We start from the raw sequence: 16990 nt of genomic DNA on the forward strand, positions 1-16990 counted from the left end.
AGAAAACATGATTCTGCCACTGGATAATCCTTAGTGCCTCCAGATTTTGAGTAGTCCTTGCATCTCATCGAAAGAATATAAAATAACAGATACAGATGGGGGTGATAAGTGTAACAAAGGTATGGAACACCTTTTTTAAGAGGAAAGGTCAAATAGTCTAGGATTCTTGAGTTTCAAAGAGATATAATTGAAGTGGGATACAACAGAAACATGTAAAAGCATAACAACATCGAGAATATGACAAGCTAACAATTGTTCACTGTTCCTCATGACATACAAAACTAGGGCACCAGGTGAAATTATAAGGGAGGGGTTTGCAAACAAACCAAGATAAGCATTTTTTCTCCTATTGCATGATTAACCATGGAACACACTACTACAATGAGGCTGAAGAAATAAAATGACTCAAAAATGACACATTTACATAAATCCATGGGGGAAAAAAACCTCATCAAAGACTATTAAACACATAAACATGGATAAGACCTCTGCTTCATGAACCTCCTCAGCTGCAAAGTGCTAAAGCTGGCAATACTCTGTATGGGGTTTTTTTCTGTTCTTATGCTCTATTCTTAAGTGTTTAATACTGCCCACCACCTAATAGGCTTAGATCATTCTCAACTTTGATTTTATATATCTGTTCTCCTAGTTGTTCATACATGCATGCGTGATATAGTAACAAAAATACACTGCATTACAAAACTTCTGCAAAAGGATTTCAGAAGTGTTGCAGGGGGCAATGCATGCATGTTCTCATTACATGCTGACAGGAGTATCAGCAGCAAGTAATGATATTTCCTGTAAAAAAGGAGGTGCTTCATCTAAGGTCATAGTGGAAAAAAAAAAGGAACAAGAATGGACTACCTGCCCTTCAACTCCTGGTTCCTCACTGCCACTTTCTCCTTCCATATCCAGGAGAGAGATCTTAAAGACTTGGAATTAGAAGTTTGACCTACAGTTGGTAACTTGTAGCTAAGTTTATAAAGAGCAGAGAGCCACAGCCTGCACCACTGCCTCCACCATTTCTTGTTCTTATTTGTCAAAAGCAGAGTCAGGATTGCAGCTACCTCCTCTGACCTGCATGAACCTGCTCCATTCAGGCCTTCAGAGGCTCTCTGGTATTAGAACTGAGTACATCGCTGAGCCACCTACTCCAGGAAGCCTGCAGGGCACAGTTAGCCCTTACACAGCAGGGCAGCTACCTAAAAAGTGCGTGTGGGAAATACAGCTGGTTCACTGTACCACGTTTCCTCTTATGCTAATCAGTAGCTACACTTGAATTCTAAACACCAAGGAATACTTCATAAAATTAATACGGACCTAACATCACCGTAGTGACACTCTAGAAACACAGCTTATTTTGTGCTTATCATTAAAAACATAGAAGGCTTGTGGGCAATCCATCATAAGGAAATCACTTTTGATCAATTTTGATGCACTTCCTGAGTGCAAAGAGAAATTTTGCCATAGCAAGATGCATTCTTCCCTAATTCACAGACCAAGGGGTCTATGAAGCCAGAACCTTCCTTTTGGATGGGAAGTCTGCTCTCCACAGGATACTCAGCCTACTCTCTGCATCAGCGTAGAAAGGAGTGGGTGAACAAAACATCCCATAATACTTTTCACTTGCTGACTATAAATGTAAAATTGGTTGCATATGAAGGCTCTTGTGATTTTCTTCCCTAACATAAGAACTTTTCACAGTATCATCCAGATCAGTTACCTTTCCATAAGCGTATTTGTCTGCTTCCACCATCTTCATCCAGGGTTCTAGTAGAACAGTGAGAATATGTTCTTCTGCTGGGTCAAAAAGATCCTCAAAAGCTGGGTCAATTTTCTGGTAAATAATGTTTTTCTTACTCTGATGAAGTCCAATGTCCATACTGGCAGATGGGGCAATGTAACTTGCATAAAGGAACTACAATAAAACAGAAGAAAACTGGTTTTTAGCCATTATCCAATCACAGTCCATTGAAGGACAGAATTAGTGCATATTTGTCTCCCGCTGCCCTGCTGTTTATTCTGAACATACATCTAATTATACCTGACCTTTTTTTTACCAATATTAATATTTTGTCCAAAATTCAGTTATTGCCATAACCTCTGTGCCATTTATATTCCTGTTTGTGAAAATGGTTAGACGACAAAATAATGCTTAACGGAAATTTTGCTTGGAGATATGTGACTGATTCTTAGTTAGATTCAGATAACCACAATCATTACAGCAACTGCACTCTTCATGAAGTCACATTGGTTTTTTTGCAGAATATGTGCTGGGCCAACTCGTGAAGGAGTCTTACTTCGGAACAGAAGAGAATGTATAAATTCAGTGTTAAAATTAATGAAAAATTACAAGATTTCATTCTGTGTGGAGATTCTCTTGCACAGTTCTTTGACATTGGTGAGACTCCATCATGGTACAGGATCCATAACAGGAGATATCACTGCACAATTGAGGTCTAAATCCTTACCAAAGCAAGGATTACAATATGCTTTTTTATGAAGCAGAGTTTACCATTCAACATCTACAAAAAGAAGAAAGCTGAACCTGGAAAATGTTTCCTTCTCACTAGCAGCTCATTCTTGAAGCATAGAGTAATTTTTTTATTTATTTCAAAGGATTTTTTTTTCCAAATAGTCCCCTAAGTCAAATTCTTGTTTTTTAAATGTTTAACAAATTGCTATGAAAAATATCAAAAACTCAGAGAAAAACACTTTCTTCCAGGAATATCTTGGAAGAAGAATATATCTTTCTAATACATCATGACTCTGACTGCAGCTAGGAACTCAAGTGAAAAAAGATGCTGCCATAACAAATTTCAGATATTTATTAATGTTTTATCTTCTTCATATCATCAAAGTCTAACTAATTTTCAAACATATAGTCAGGGGATCAGATTAGTAGCATAAATCAGAGTTCCTCTCTACGATAGAACTGAGGAGCTCATCTTCACTATTTATTATCACACAGATTTAGCAATGAAGAATGCAGGTTTCTGATAATTCTCATTTTCCTTATGTTGCTAAAATCCAACTGTAAGTAGCAAATGTACAAAGCAGTAGAAAAGAAGAAAATAATACATTTACTCTTTGTTCAATCATTAATCAAACATTGTTGTGTTTAGATTTCAAGCACAGTGGGATAATGTTTGTGTACATTAAATAATTATGTTTCTGTTTATTTTTAAATGAAATTCTGATTTATTAGTCTCTTTCTTTCAAACAGCAACGGTACCAGAATACATGCCCATTATTTTGGACCTTAACAATTTGAAGCAGGCCCTTTAGACTCTCCTGCTATCAGGTCACTGAGGAATACAGGGCTAAGATGGCTGACATCAATCCCCCAGTTAGAATTTGTTGTGATTATGGTATTTACTGTCTATACAGGATTCCACCCACTTTCTACCTAGACCAAATCACCGAAAACAAAGATGTTTTGTGGCTATTTTGGTCCATGTTATAGTGCGATAAAGGCCCCCAAGTACAAGGGTAAGGTTGAAAAATGAGGACATCCACTGGAAGAATCCTAGATGAAGAACAAGACCACACTTAGTCTAAATTATGCCCTTCTCAACAAATCCCCAAATAAATTTAAATTTGACAGAGATGGCATTAATTAGATTCATAGTGATTTCAAAATTTGGAAGTTATTTTAAAGAACCCTGACACTAGTGAAGTTTCAGTTACATCATGTTCTAGTCTGTCCAAAACATTTAACTTATAAAATAGCCAAATTAGAAGGGACCAGTCCAATGATACAAAGATGTGGTATCTTTAAAAATAGACTTTTTAAACAGGGGTTAAACATTTTATTCATCATTAGGGCTACATTGGTCCACCTGTTATGACTCATAAAACCATACAAGGGATCTGTAAATTGGTGAAAATGGTCCAAAAGAGGTCACATTTTAACACATATTTAACCTGGTTTCTAAGAAGGCTGATCATTTTTAGCATAGTTTTAAGAATAAAATCAAAACAAACACTCCGCAAGTCTCTCGGGTGGAAGTCTTCTTTTCCCCATGATTTTGTCTGAAATGGATTAAATTGAGTATATTTGCTACTCTTCTTTAGAGCTGACAAAAAAACCAGCAGCCTATAGAGTCAGAAATTGCCTGGACTAAGGAAGCTTTGGCCATAAACTATTGTCAGTCTGCTCACATAAATACTGTCATAATATATTGCCATAGAAGGGACTGCCTTTGCAAGCTGCTCTACCTGCAGAACTGCACCCAGTCCTGTATAACTTCACATGCAAACCTGGATTATGGTAAAAACAGACTTTTTTTTTTCCAGAAACAATAGTTAGGGCTGGTAATACAGAAATTCAGAGGTGATTAAGCTAGCTGTAGGAGTGCACTTTTCCAAATTCAAAGGACCAGACCCTCCCTGCTGTAATCAGGATGGCCTCTTCACTTTTGAAGGATGCTGATTTACAGTGTCTGAGGATTTGGGATGATGCCATCTTTTTGCTAAAATTCTTGTAAGAATCCATTGCTATGTGATTTGATTCATCAAGTAAAAAGATAGCATCACAAAACAACAAAGTGAATGTGTGCACTCATAGATAGGTGAGAAATGAGAAGGAACATTCATCCCTGTGTCCCTTGCTGAGGATTCAAGTGCATCTGTAGATCTGCACTGATCTGAATGCATAGGCTGCAGGGAAACCAGCTGCAGAGTGTTCTAGACATGCCAAAAAAAGAGGAAGTGTCTGTGTCCACAGTTTTGAACAATGGGCAATGAAGTCAGCGAGATATAAGGGGAAAATACATTGTATCCTTTAAAAAGGAATATTCATAGCCTTTTTTGACTCCCATGTCATAGAAGTCTTGTGGTTTTCTGAACCTCAGTGGAATAGCAATACTATTGCTGTATTGGCCATCCTCCTAAAGGATCAATAGGAAAAAATTACATTTAATGAACTTAAACGTTATCAAATTCATGCAAAAATCTTATCTTGCACATCACACTTCATTTATTCAACATTTTATTCCTTTTGCAAAACAGAAAGAATTTTCCTACCTGCCAGCTATACATTTTCCTATAAATGTATTAGAATAAGTGATGTATTGAACCCAAAACCCTATGTGGAAATTTGGTCAGAGTTTGCATCTTGAAATTACTTATAATGGCACAAATCTGAAGACAGGAAACACTTAGGAAATTCAAGTTAAGAATTTGGCATCATTTATGACTTTCCAAATCAGGGATTGTTCAGGCCTTGGGTTTTGGTGTGAATTCATTCCCAGATGAGAAGTCTTTGGTAAGAGTTCTCAGAATGACTAGAGTGAAGCAAGAAACATGAAGAAAATTTAAGCCCAAGTGCTTTGTATTGCTGCCCAAAGGCATGGATACCGCTCTGATCTAAATGAGGGGCTTGTGCAGCTGCTTGACAGAATCATATGATGGAATAATACAATGCACTGGCTGGTCTTAAATGGAAAGGCTAAACTCCTTAACCCCCATCATCACTTTCCACTAACATAAATCTTGTGTCTGACCCTAAAAGTTTACAGTAATGATAGCTCCCTCTATCTAAATTGATTCTAGTGTTAAAATATTGTACTTCTCATAACTGTATTAAATTTTCTAACTCTAAATAACTGTTTTTTTATCAAAAACTACAATATGTGTTTCTTTATTGCTTTTCTTTCTCAATTTATTTTACACTCCTGTGCATATGTTCGTAGTGAATAACAATGTATGTTCCTGGATGATAACTGGTACTCATCATTTTTCTTATCCATCAGACTTCATTCTCTCTGTAGTTTCTTTCCCTGGATGAAAGAATATACACCTTGGAATGCATTTTCTTACTTTGTCATAAAGCTGAGATGAAAATGCCTAACAAATGAAACAATGAATAGCAGATAGATAGCAATCCAGGTTTGCTCTTGTTTCTAACAGGAAGCAGGCAGAACACATACAGAATACTTTGGATTTATCTTTCTGTAATAAATAGCAAAATATACATGACGATGTGCTGTGCAAATCTGATCCACATTCTCCTAGGAGTATTTGGAATGACTATCCTATTGTGCCAAAGGTGAGCACAGAATTTGGGAAGGCATCTCTTCCATAAGCAAACCCTGTAGATTGGATGCAGCTTGACTCTTTACCGTGTTCCAATGAAAACAAGAATAATTTTTGTGCAGCCTTAAAAGGCAAGCTTGAGAATGATACCAAATGTTGCAGCACATGTGTTGATTTGTTATGTTACATTTCAGCTGTTAGTTATGCTAATGGAACAGTTTCACATATTTCGTTTTGATGTATTTACTTTAATGGCTATGTGTATGTAGCTCTCTGCAATTGCCTGGTAACACTGATTGTACGATGTTCTGCTGTCACCACCAGGCCAGCACTGGAAATAAGATAAGTGAAAAACAACCTGGGCCTTAATTTTCAGCCGTGCAAGTGGTGCAGAAAGAGTGTAATCTGGTGTTAAATGAAACCAAATTGAAAACCACTGTGTACCATAACCTAAGATTTGGCCTGCAACAAAACATATAGGAAAATAAAGAGACAGTCTAGATATGATTAACTTGTACACCTGTTGTGAGTGGGGTCCCTTGTCACACACAGGCCTGGGCAGGTACAGGAGACAGTCAGCCTGAGGGGTGCAGTCAGTTGCCCTCAACCTCAGACTGTAAATAGAGCTGGAGGGGAAGCCAACTAAACAGGGTAGCAGTTCAACTTAGCCAATGCATGACAGGAGAGAGGCAGGAATCTGTGCCTGAATCTCCACTTGGAGTTTCTGTACAAATAACACAATTCAGGTGAGAATTCTGGATGGCTATGCAAAATTCTGTAATTTGCCCCAGTAAAACCTCCAAGAAGGAAAAGAAGACAAATTTAAGGAAGTCCAGATGCTCAGTAACATAAACCATACAAAGAGATTATTCTCCACTGCTCTCTACAGATATTTTTTCCAATGACACGTGAAGTAGCTTTGCTCTATTACAGCATATACTGAAATATGCAGATAGGATATACTCCTACACAGGGTTTACAGAGGAAAAACAGACCTAAATTTCACAAAGGGATTTTAAAAGTTGCTTGGAGTTCTTCTAATTATATCACGCTTCTGCTGCCTCCTTCCCTGGCAGTATCAGACTATTCCGCGGTTGGTGACAGCCATCAGCACCCATGTGGTGAACCAGTTCACTTTTGTTTTACTCCCTGACTTAAAGTGTATGCTTAATTAAGAATGCTTGTTTATAGGAAGTATCAGTTCCACTTTATGGTAAATGACGGTCTAAAGATCAAATTGGGGTAACGATGACTGCGAAAAGTGCATAGTGATGCCCTTGACAATCAGAAAAACAAGACTGACAACTGAAAGATCCATTTTCATGACTAAGGCCATTATCTGAGGTCTGGACTGTGAGACCTGCAATTCCAACCCACACAAGAGATGGAAGGAAAGGTACGGCTTAATTAGACGATTTGGAAAAAATATCTCTGATGTTAACGCTAAGCAGATAGTTTCCAAATATGACACAGAGTAGCAAAGGGGAGATTAAGCAAACTGAGTATAACAGATAAAACTGGGAACAGGCAGCAGAGCCTAAAAATCAGGCTATGCATGATTAACATTTAAATAAAGTTATTCCATGGAAACAATCCAAAGAGCTTCTTTTGTTGTCCACAGCCCAGATTTACTTTTGTGTGGGTTGTCAAGATTTGGAAACTTTTCTACTTTCTATCTTCTTTTCAGTCTCTACACTGCACAAATGTATTTGTGAAGGGAAAACACATTATTTACAACTTACTTGAGCTTGCTTGCATATTTTATAAGGATGAAGAGTTTCTTGGTAGAAAAGCTGATGATAAGCCTGTAGGTCAAACCAAAAGTACGCACTGTTCTTCCACAACTAGAGACAAAAAAATATTTTAAGTTATTGCTACCCAAATATCACAGCTTTATAAAAGGTTTACTTTCCAATGCAAGTAATTATTTAGCTCCTTGGGTTCATCATAAATCAAGCTCAATTTAAGATGGATTTAATCTCCTGTTGCATACTGGCAGAAGGACAACATATTTAATGGCATCGTCACTGTGATACTGTATCTTTTATTGTATCCTATATGCATAATTGGCCATTAAAATTGTTAACATTGTAGTTAACATTTGAAGAGTAACCACATCTCAGTGGCATAAAGCCAGCACAAAAGGAGAAATGCTGGTAATGGACATTCAGAATTTGTGCCATGGTGAAATAGCATTTTGCAGTAATAACTAAGACAATTAAATATTGTGTACTTGACGTATGTGACTGGGACTATCATTACATTTTTATTACATGCATTTCTGAGGCACAGAGTATTGGCGTCATTTCATAAATTCAAACAAACATCAAAAGATCTTTCATAAGAAGGAGTCTAGATCTTTTCCCAAGTCCTCTGGTTTAGTCATGTGCTTATGGAGTTTGTATCTTAAAAATACCCTGAAACCCCCATCACTGGAGAATAAAGTGTTCCAAAAAGATAGGGGCAGGGAACTTTGTTCCACAAACTGTAGCCTGCCAGACCTGGCATATGAGTGAAATAGGTTCCACAGTTGTAGACAAAACCTTAAGGAAATAATTTTCAAAGGAGTCTGGCACCTGCAAAGGCTAGAGAACATGTCAGTGGGGGCATATCTCCAATGAAAAAATAAGTTACTTCTACTTAGATTTCTATCTATACACATTTAACATTTTTAGTTGAAGGTATTCCGCTTTGGAAACATTGGCTGTTGCCTTCTGGTAGCCAAAGGCATTTCTAGCTACTGCTGCTGGATTCCGGGTTGTGCCAGCGGTGAAACAGATGTCCATCTTGATTGCATTCAAATCTCCCCTAAAGACTCAATTTTTCTGCAAAGCCACTAAACACTGACTCAGATTCATAACTTGTTCCAACCAATCCTCAATTTACACCCAGCAATGAATGATGGATCTGCTGACTGCAGACAAGAAATAGTGTTATGTTTCTCAGAAATCCAAGAAGCTTCGTGGAAGCAGAAGAACGTTTTTAAAACATTGGAGATTTTGGACATCACTAACCCAACAAGTGAGAAGGAGGCAGATTATCATGAGTAATAGCATAGCAGATTTTCCATCTTTTTAAAAAATGTTTTTGTGGGTTAAGACCTCATTTTTTCTGCCAAGTTAAAGGCTAGTTTTTAAAAATGATTAGTCTTTTTTTTTATCCCTGATGGTACAATCAGATTTCCGATAGGTTTGAGACAGTTAGGATCTGACAGCTTGGTTAAGACCTGTCATTAGTTTGAATATACACATGAACAGTTTATTGTCGTTGAGGGATTGGAGTCTCACAAGTAATAATTCATCCAGTCATCAATCTTTCTTTCTCCATTTTTTTTTTCAGTCTGGCTACCCTCTATAACTTGGCATTCAGTCAATTGTGAACTAAATTATCACAGGGTAGGAAAATGCTCATACCTTATTCCCTGACTTCTCACAGAAGTGTGTGAAGTAGTAGCCTGCTCTGTTCTCCAAATAAAGAGACTGCAGCATGCTTTCCATTCTTGCTCCCCCTAAAACAACACTGCCAGCAGCACTTTTCCCCTGGACAAATAAAATATAGTTGTACAGCAAGGAATAACAGGCTTTCATTATTTTCAAATGTCAGTACATTGCAATGGAGGGCCGTGCAGTGTGTTCAATTAGTATCTTCATCCCAAGAAACTACACTCCATTTTCTACTACATATGCAATTGATCATAGCTCTCCATACCATTTTCCCACTAAATATTCACATCCAGTGAAATAAGTCTGATGACTGAAGGCATGCAGAGTAGCAAAATGACCATAGCATCCCTTAGTTGGTTCCTCAATACTTGAAACAGGAAAACAAACCTGGCCTTAATTCTGTCATTGACTCCTTAGCTCCAGATCTGGGGAATTCCAATGATACTAAACCACATCACTTAGCTGTCAAAAGTTGTCTCAGCTCAGGCTACTGTCTTTTGAACCAACAGAAATCAACAGGTGGTTATTTGGTCAAGCCTCAAAAAGATTAGCTATCATGGAACAAGAGCTATGTCTCCTGGGGTTACACCGCTGACATCAGCATCAAAATCATGAGCATTTTAGGGGAGAGGAAACCCATGCCCTTTACTGTGGCTAGCTCCTGGAGCATTTGAGGAAGAATACATCCATTTTGACAATGCTCACAGAGAAACCAGAGTAGAGTAAAAACTAGTAAATTAGCTTCTGATGATCACAAGAGAGGAACCTTGGCTGACTTGCTGTCTCTGATAGCAGAAGTGGGAGCACATGAGTGTGGTGGCTGACAACCAGCTTCTTTCCAAATAATAACAGGGATGGAGAAGGGCAGGAGGAAGCCAGACTTCTGAAGCAGAGCAGGAAGATCCTACTACTCAGTATAAAGTTAAATTGTGGATCCCTGCATTCCCTTTGCATCATATTTGTTATGGAAAATTGTGGGGTCCTGACTGTAGGTTCCATTCTAGCCCTGTAAGTGTAAATGGATAATATTTTCCTCCCTCAGCCAGAGGGAAACTCTGTATGATGAAGGTGTATAAAAACTAATAGTTCACGGTGCTAACATTTCCCTAATATAAGCTTCTAACTGCAAATGTCCCCTAATTGCAAAGACTACCCTTTTCTTACATCAAAATTAACAAAGTAAAATGATCCTAGTGAAGTAATAAACAAAGTATGATTTCGATGTGAAAAACAAACAATCATGTGCTCAAGTGATCAGCAAACTCCATGCATATGTAAACAGGCCCAGATGTCTTAATTCTTTTTTTTTTTTTTTTTTAGTTGGGAGGCCATGGGTATCAATACACTGATGAAACTGCAGTGTGTTTCGAGACCATTCCACAAGTGTGAAAAGTTTTGGATATATTTTAAATTGCTAAATCTTGACATCTCATGTGTTCAATTTGTCAGCATTTTAACAGCTATTGAGAAAAGGCTATTCTGTGCAGCCTGTCCCTTTTGAGATTTGCTGGATTGAGGGCTTGCTTAGCAGGCAATAATTCAACAAAGAAAAGAATGAAGTACACAAGCAATAAAGACGAGTTGTACAAGTGAAGCATTTTCCTCTTATGAATTTAACTATTTTAATGACTTTCTAGGGCAGATTCAATTTTCACTCTAAGTCTGGTATACTTTCCTAGGCAACCATTCCACTGAAGCATTTATTCAGTGAATTTTCCATAATAGCCTACTGAACACACAGTCACCATGGAGAAGATCAACACTTTCTACTGAAAATAAACCTCTGTACGTGCCATGATTTCCTATCAAATAGGTGACAGATACCACACAGAAAATGCTGACATTCTAATTATACCTCTGCATATGGCATTGACATTCACATAATCAAAGCAATTTCTCCCCATCATTGACTACTTCCCCTTTAATACTACAGAATAAAGAGTTTTAACCCATGATTCAAGACAACTAATGTTTTCAAGCACTACTTGCCGGGAGCAGCTCAGCATAGGTGTACTTTCTATGCCCCTGGTATTTTGAGTCCTTGGTGTCATCCAAAGCTAAGCAATGAATCATGTTTCCGCTCACTGACTTTGGCCTAGATCCACAAACAAACAAAATTTTCAATACATATTTAAGAAAAAACTAGAACTGATTATAAAATAAACAGCTAAAAACAGGGAGGTAAAATGACATAGCGAATAGCAGAGGAAAAAGTACATGGAGTTCAAATTTATAATAAATGTAAAAAATATAGAGGAATACTTTTTCACGTGGCCCTTGGAAATCACTGACAGCATATCTTTGAGGACAAGTGCTTGAGAGAGGTTAAAAGAATAGAAATGTGTGTAGATAATATCAACAATTACACAAGAGTAGGTAAAACACCCATATTTAGAGAAATAAACCCTTTTGCATTGTGGCACAAACAAATGAGAAACTAATCAAGCAGGGAGGAATCCTCTAGGCACACAATCTGTACCATAACTGTGCTTCACTAAGCAGATTGTTGTATTAAAGAAAAGTATTCATGAAAACAGTATGATCTAAAAACATTTCATAAATATTTGAGGTATATTGGTGTGCAAAAAGATGTACAAGGGATTTTGGTACTTACCACTTTCTACCCCTAGAAATGTCATCACTTCGGGGACTCTGACTTGGTGGCAGGGTGGGTGATAATCTTGATGATGTCTTCAAAGATAAATGTGGCATAGCTAGTTCTAATAAAGTTGATGGTGAGCTTGTTCTGCTTTTCTAAAAGAAATGACAGAAAAATAAGGCAATCCTGATTATTTTCACACCTTTGTGTTTTCTTAACATGTTCTCATTAACTACTCAGAAACATTCAAGGGTTTTCAGGACTGTTTTTCCTTGTCAGTCACAATATGTAAAACTGCAAATTGCAAAAACCTTCTCTAAGTATCTTGCAAAATTTTTCAGCACACCTTTATAACCTATATGGCTTAAAAATTACATTTTCAACAGGTAGAAATGTTACATGCACTTTGTACAAAATTACAGAGGATGTGAGGTGAAGAGAATGTGAGTGTTTTGTGAATCTTTACTAAGATTACCTTAAGTAGCTCACTAAGACAGATACAATCACTCAGAATAGGAGAGAAAGGGGGGATTCTACCATACATCACTGACTTATTTTGATCAAAATCATGCTATGAGTTTTTGGAGATGTCAGTTGCATTCAGAGTACCCTCAAAAATTCAGAGTCAGAATATTCAGAGTTATTCAGAAATACTGCTCTTCCTAAGCTCTTGCAAGCACAGTGAAACAGGAAGATTCAAAAGTACAGATTTCTCACAGAAAAAAAAAGGAAAAGAAAAAAGGGAAAAGAAAAGAAAAAAAAACAGCAAATGGTCCATCAGCTGATTCCATAGGGTTCATGGATGCCAGGTCAAGGTCATAGTTTTCTTCAAGTGCTGACCTCCACAGGAACTGGAAAACCTGCAGAGTTAGGATCCTGTCTGCCTGACCTACAGCTAGTCCTGGATTATTAGAGTACCTTGTGAAGATAGAATGGATCTCTGTAAGAGACAGCTGCTTCTGGCTCCCATTCCTGCTGTGATCAGAGGGAACCTGGTTTCTGGACCCAGCTTCCTCTGAACAGAAAATCTTTCCTACTGTTTTTCCTCCGTTATCTCCATGAATTTGCCTTTTAAAAAATATAATTGTACTCTAAAACTATCCAAATCAAATTAACAGAGGTGTATGTGAACAGTCTGTGACATAGACCAGCCAGTTCTTGGTACTGGAACCATAGTCTTGATTTACATTCTCCAAGTACCTTCTGTGCCGAGGCTTAACAGTGTGTTGCTGAAAACCTGCAGCCTTCATTGCAGTTACCTCTCAAATTCAGGCTTTCAAGGAAAAAAAGGAGTCAAAACTGATTGGCATGCTACAAGCTGTGAAAAGGTCTGTGTTGTGTGGCTCATGGACCTCTGTAGAAAGCAAAAATCATGTGTATCTGCTTGAAGGACTGTGGTGATAGAAAATGAACTGAACTCTGCCCTTTTTACAAATGTGACAGGTAGATTCAGGGTAACTGCAGTGAAGTTGTAAGAATTACTCTGGATTAAAAAAAGGCTGGTTGAAGGTCAGAATCTATGCTGCTAGATCCATAATTTTGCAGTTCTGAGAATTTTGAACTAAAATATCTATCCAAAAGACTTATGAAATAGCCAGGATGTAACTGAGAAGATAATTTGACTCAATTTGTAGCAACCTGTTGCATAAAGTATAGTAAAGTTTTGACGCATTTTTATACATAACCATTTGCAACAGACCACCTTGCTAAATCTTGACTTCCTAACAACCACGTGCCATCTTCTTGTTCCATTGAATTCAAGGAGTTTTATCATTGTTTTTGACGGGACAAGGCTTTGTTTTTTCAATGTTGTGATCCTACCTGAGGAACGGAAGGTGGTGTCCTAGGCATGCAAGACTTAGGTGCCAATGGTAGCAATGATACCATTTGTGGAAAAGGATCAATGTCCACCCTTGGCCTCTCTTGGCATGTGTGCCAGAGCTTCAGTTTTGCACTGGCAGTATCTATTGCTGTTGAATGAGTCACACAAAATCTGGGACCCCTAGGGAAAAAAACAAGCTCATAAGTACAACTTTCCCAAAACATGAACTATTGGACTGTTTGGTTTCTTTCTTTTTTTCCCCTTGATGGTGTTTAGTGTATTAAGATATGGTGCTATATGCATCTAGAATTAAAAATCAGTTAGTGCTAAAGATATATTTTGACATTGCACTCTTGCAAATCTAAAACCAAGACACACATAAATAAACTTAGGTTGCAAATTCTGCACGATTACATAGTTGCCTTTGTATGAGTTCACAGTAGGATATGCTCCATCCATCCTACAGCAAGGAATAGAAAAGTATTGTAGGTCACAGGACTCAGATAACAACTCTCATGAGGTCCCACAGCAAAGTTCACAATTAGAGGTGTTTGTTTATGTCTGCAATTTGTTGATCCCCCTTGTGGAGGAGAAACCTTCAAAAATTTAGCTTATGTTTTGGAGACAGGTTAGAATTTGTATTCTCATTTAAGCTGTCAATATGTAAAAGGCATTTTGTATGACAGATATTGAACACTAAAGTCTCGGAGTCAAATTCCGTGTAGATGTATAGTCAGAGCATCCTCAGAAACATGAGAAGGGCAATATGGGGAATTGGTTAGGACAGAATTAACCTTTTATGCCAGAAGGGATTGCTCTATCCTGAAGGCTAAAGTTTAGTTGAAAAGTATCCGAGACAGCTATACACAAAGTAGCTGAGATGCTCTGGCAGTAAAATAACAAGGGCTCAGTAAGACAGATCTACCTGACTTCTCAGCAGATCGCAGTGCAGTTTATGCTCAACTAAAAATTCAGAGGCAACATTTGCTAATATTTATGATGACACTACTTCCCATAATTGCAATGGGATAAGTGAGATGAAATAAAACTAATAGGCTTATCAAAGAAAAAGGAAATTTGTTAAACAATAGAATCTTAGTTCGTGTTCATTTTTTCATACCAGTAAAGAAGTAGAGGTTTCAGTACTTCAGGCTGAATCCGTCTTAAATGCCTTATATTCCACTGATGTCCATGCAGTAGATGAAGTCTGAGTAAGACTTCTGAACCAAGGAAATAGTCCCCACTGCTCAGCAGATAGAGTTTTCTCATCTTAGTGAGTTGCCTTGAGTCAACAAAAATAGTCACATAAGCATGTATCAGATGCTACACAGAACTAAGTACAGTTCATCCTACCAGTTAAACTGCTGTCATGCAACATGTTTTTAATTGCAAGTGGCAGAAGCCAAAACAATTTTTCCGCAAATTAAAGACAGGTTATGTATAAGATAAAATGTAGAGTGCCTTAGAATAAACAATCTGAATCCAGCAGAGCCTTTCATTAAAGTACTTTGTCATACTGAATGCGTACTTGTGAATTTAAGTTCTTTTATTTCTTTTTTAATTTCTGTTGTCATCTGTTTTCCAAATCTCTTTCTAACAAAGCGTTAGTATTAAGGTGATTCTGATTTCATGTAAGCTTTGCAAACATGACTCTGCAAAAAGAGTTTTATCAGCTTCAGCAGAGTCATTTCTGACTTATCTTGCCAGGACACTCATGATTTCTTTAATTGTGTCTGTTCTATTCCAACACTACAATTTTTTCTGAAATCTCTGAAAACCTACATTGATTTGGCTGGGTTACAAGTATTAAAACAATGGGAGTAACTGTTAAATAATGGGAATTACCTTTGCTGCCTTGTAGAGTCCTTAAGGACCTTTAGTCTTTCAATATCCATCCAGAGCCACCAGTACCTCTCCCCAAGTGTTCCTTTAATGAACTTCTTGAATCTTTCAAACTCTTGTCTGTTGCCAGTGTCATAAGTCTTGTGACTAATACACCAGGCAGCCCTACTGTCTGCGCCATCACTTTCAGAACTTGATGTTAAGCTTACTTCTTCAGTATCTCGTTCTCTTACATCTCCCTTGGAGTCCAAGACCGTAAATGGAGAAGAACTTTGGGAAAAGAGTGACTCCGCAGTACCATGGGCAAATTCATTATCTGCTAAATCATGTATGAACACTTCAGGTTGTTTGCGAAAATTCACTTCACTCTCAGTGTCAGCATCTGGCTGGTGGGTCAGTTCTGAAATGGGTTCCTTTGTTACAAATTGAGTGTAAGGTAGTACGAATTCTTGCGGTGTCTGAAAAGTTGTGCTTTCCTGTCCATTTTCTTCTTTTGCTGCATTGTCGCGTTTCAGGTCTAGATAAACTCTTAACTGAGTGTGGGAAGGAGGTTCAGCAATGGCCACAGATGAGCCCTCTTCAGCCTCTCTGGATCTCTCCCTAATAATGTTGGCTTTTTCTGACACTTTCCTTGGAGGGGAAAGGAAACTCCGCTGGTGGTATTCCTTAGACAGGGAACTTTCGTCTGCATTAGATAAGAAAATATCTTTGAACAATCTTTTGATTTGGGGCTGTTCTCTTGCATATCCACATTTCCAAGTTAAAAAATGCAACATATTTATATTGTGCTGCTGCAGAACAATCAGACCATGTCACGCTGGAGAGCGGGGAATAGCAGAGGTACTTCTGCTATTGCTATCAGGCTAGAAACTCAGACCCGTGATTCAGAAACTCATTCCCTGTTGAATTCCAGCAGAGCAGCAGAGTTCAGGAACAACCCTCTCTGGAGCCAGTTGTCTTGTGTACTCAGCTGAGTATCCCAGCTTCTCAGCACTTGTTAAACCACCTTGTTGTGCTGCAAGGCCTGGTTTCTTCCTGAGCATTTGGTCATTGTTTGATCGAAGTCAGAGTTATGTAGCAGGACTGGCTTTTGTTCAGGCATGAGGAAGTGATAGTAAGTGATAATTCTTTGTCTACTTACACTGATTATTGCAAAAGACTAAAAAAATCAAACAGGCCTCTGTCAGCTGGGTAAAATCTTGACATACGTAGAAGGACGACAAAACAAATTATTATGTCAAGAGC

At 37.9% G+C, this 16990-nt stretch overlaps 1 protein-coding gene across 1 annotated transcript in view; it reads right to left on the reverse strand.

Annotated features, from left to right (window-relative positions):
• RGS22 (regulator of G protein signaling 22) overlaps positions 1–16990 on the reverse strand; it is a 59274-nt gene that overhangs the window by 21456 nt on the left and 20828 nt on the right. The window contains exons 8-15 of the mRNA XM_074145959.1: positions 15749–16430; positions 15024–15185; positions 13903–14083; positions 12097–12236; positions 11472–11577; positions 9453–9578; positions 7782–7883; positions 1724–1918 (exon numbers count right to left, since the gene is read on the reverse strand). Coding sequence (XP_074002060.1) covers positions 1724–1918; positions 7782–7883; positions 9453–9578; positions 11472–11577; positions 12097–12236; positions 13903–14083; positions 15024–15185; positions 15749–16430 — 1694 coding nt within the window. The remainder of the gene's footprint in view (positions 1–1723; positions 1919–7781; positions 7884–9452; positions 9579–11471; positions 11578–12096; positions 12237–13902; positions 14084–15023; positions 15186–15748; positions 16431–16990) is intronic.

This window comes from Numenius arquata, chromosome 3, assembly GCF_964106895.1.
Source record: "Numenius arquata chromosome 3, bNumArq3.hap1.1, whole genome shotgun sequence".
Lineage (NCBI taxonomy): Eukaryota > Metazoa > Chordata > Aves > Charadriiformes > Scolopacidae > Numenius > Numenius arquata.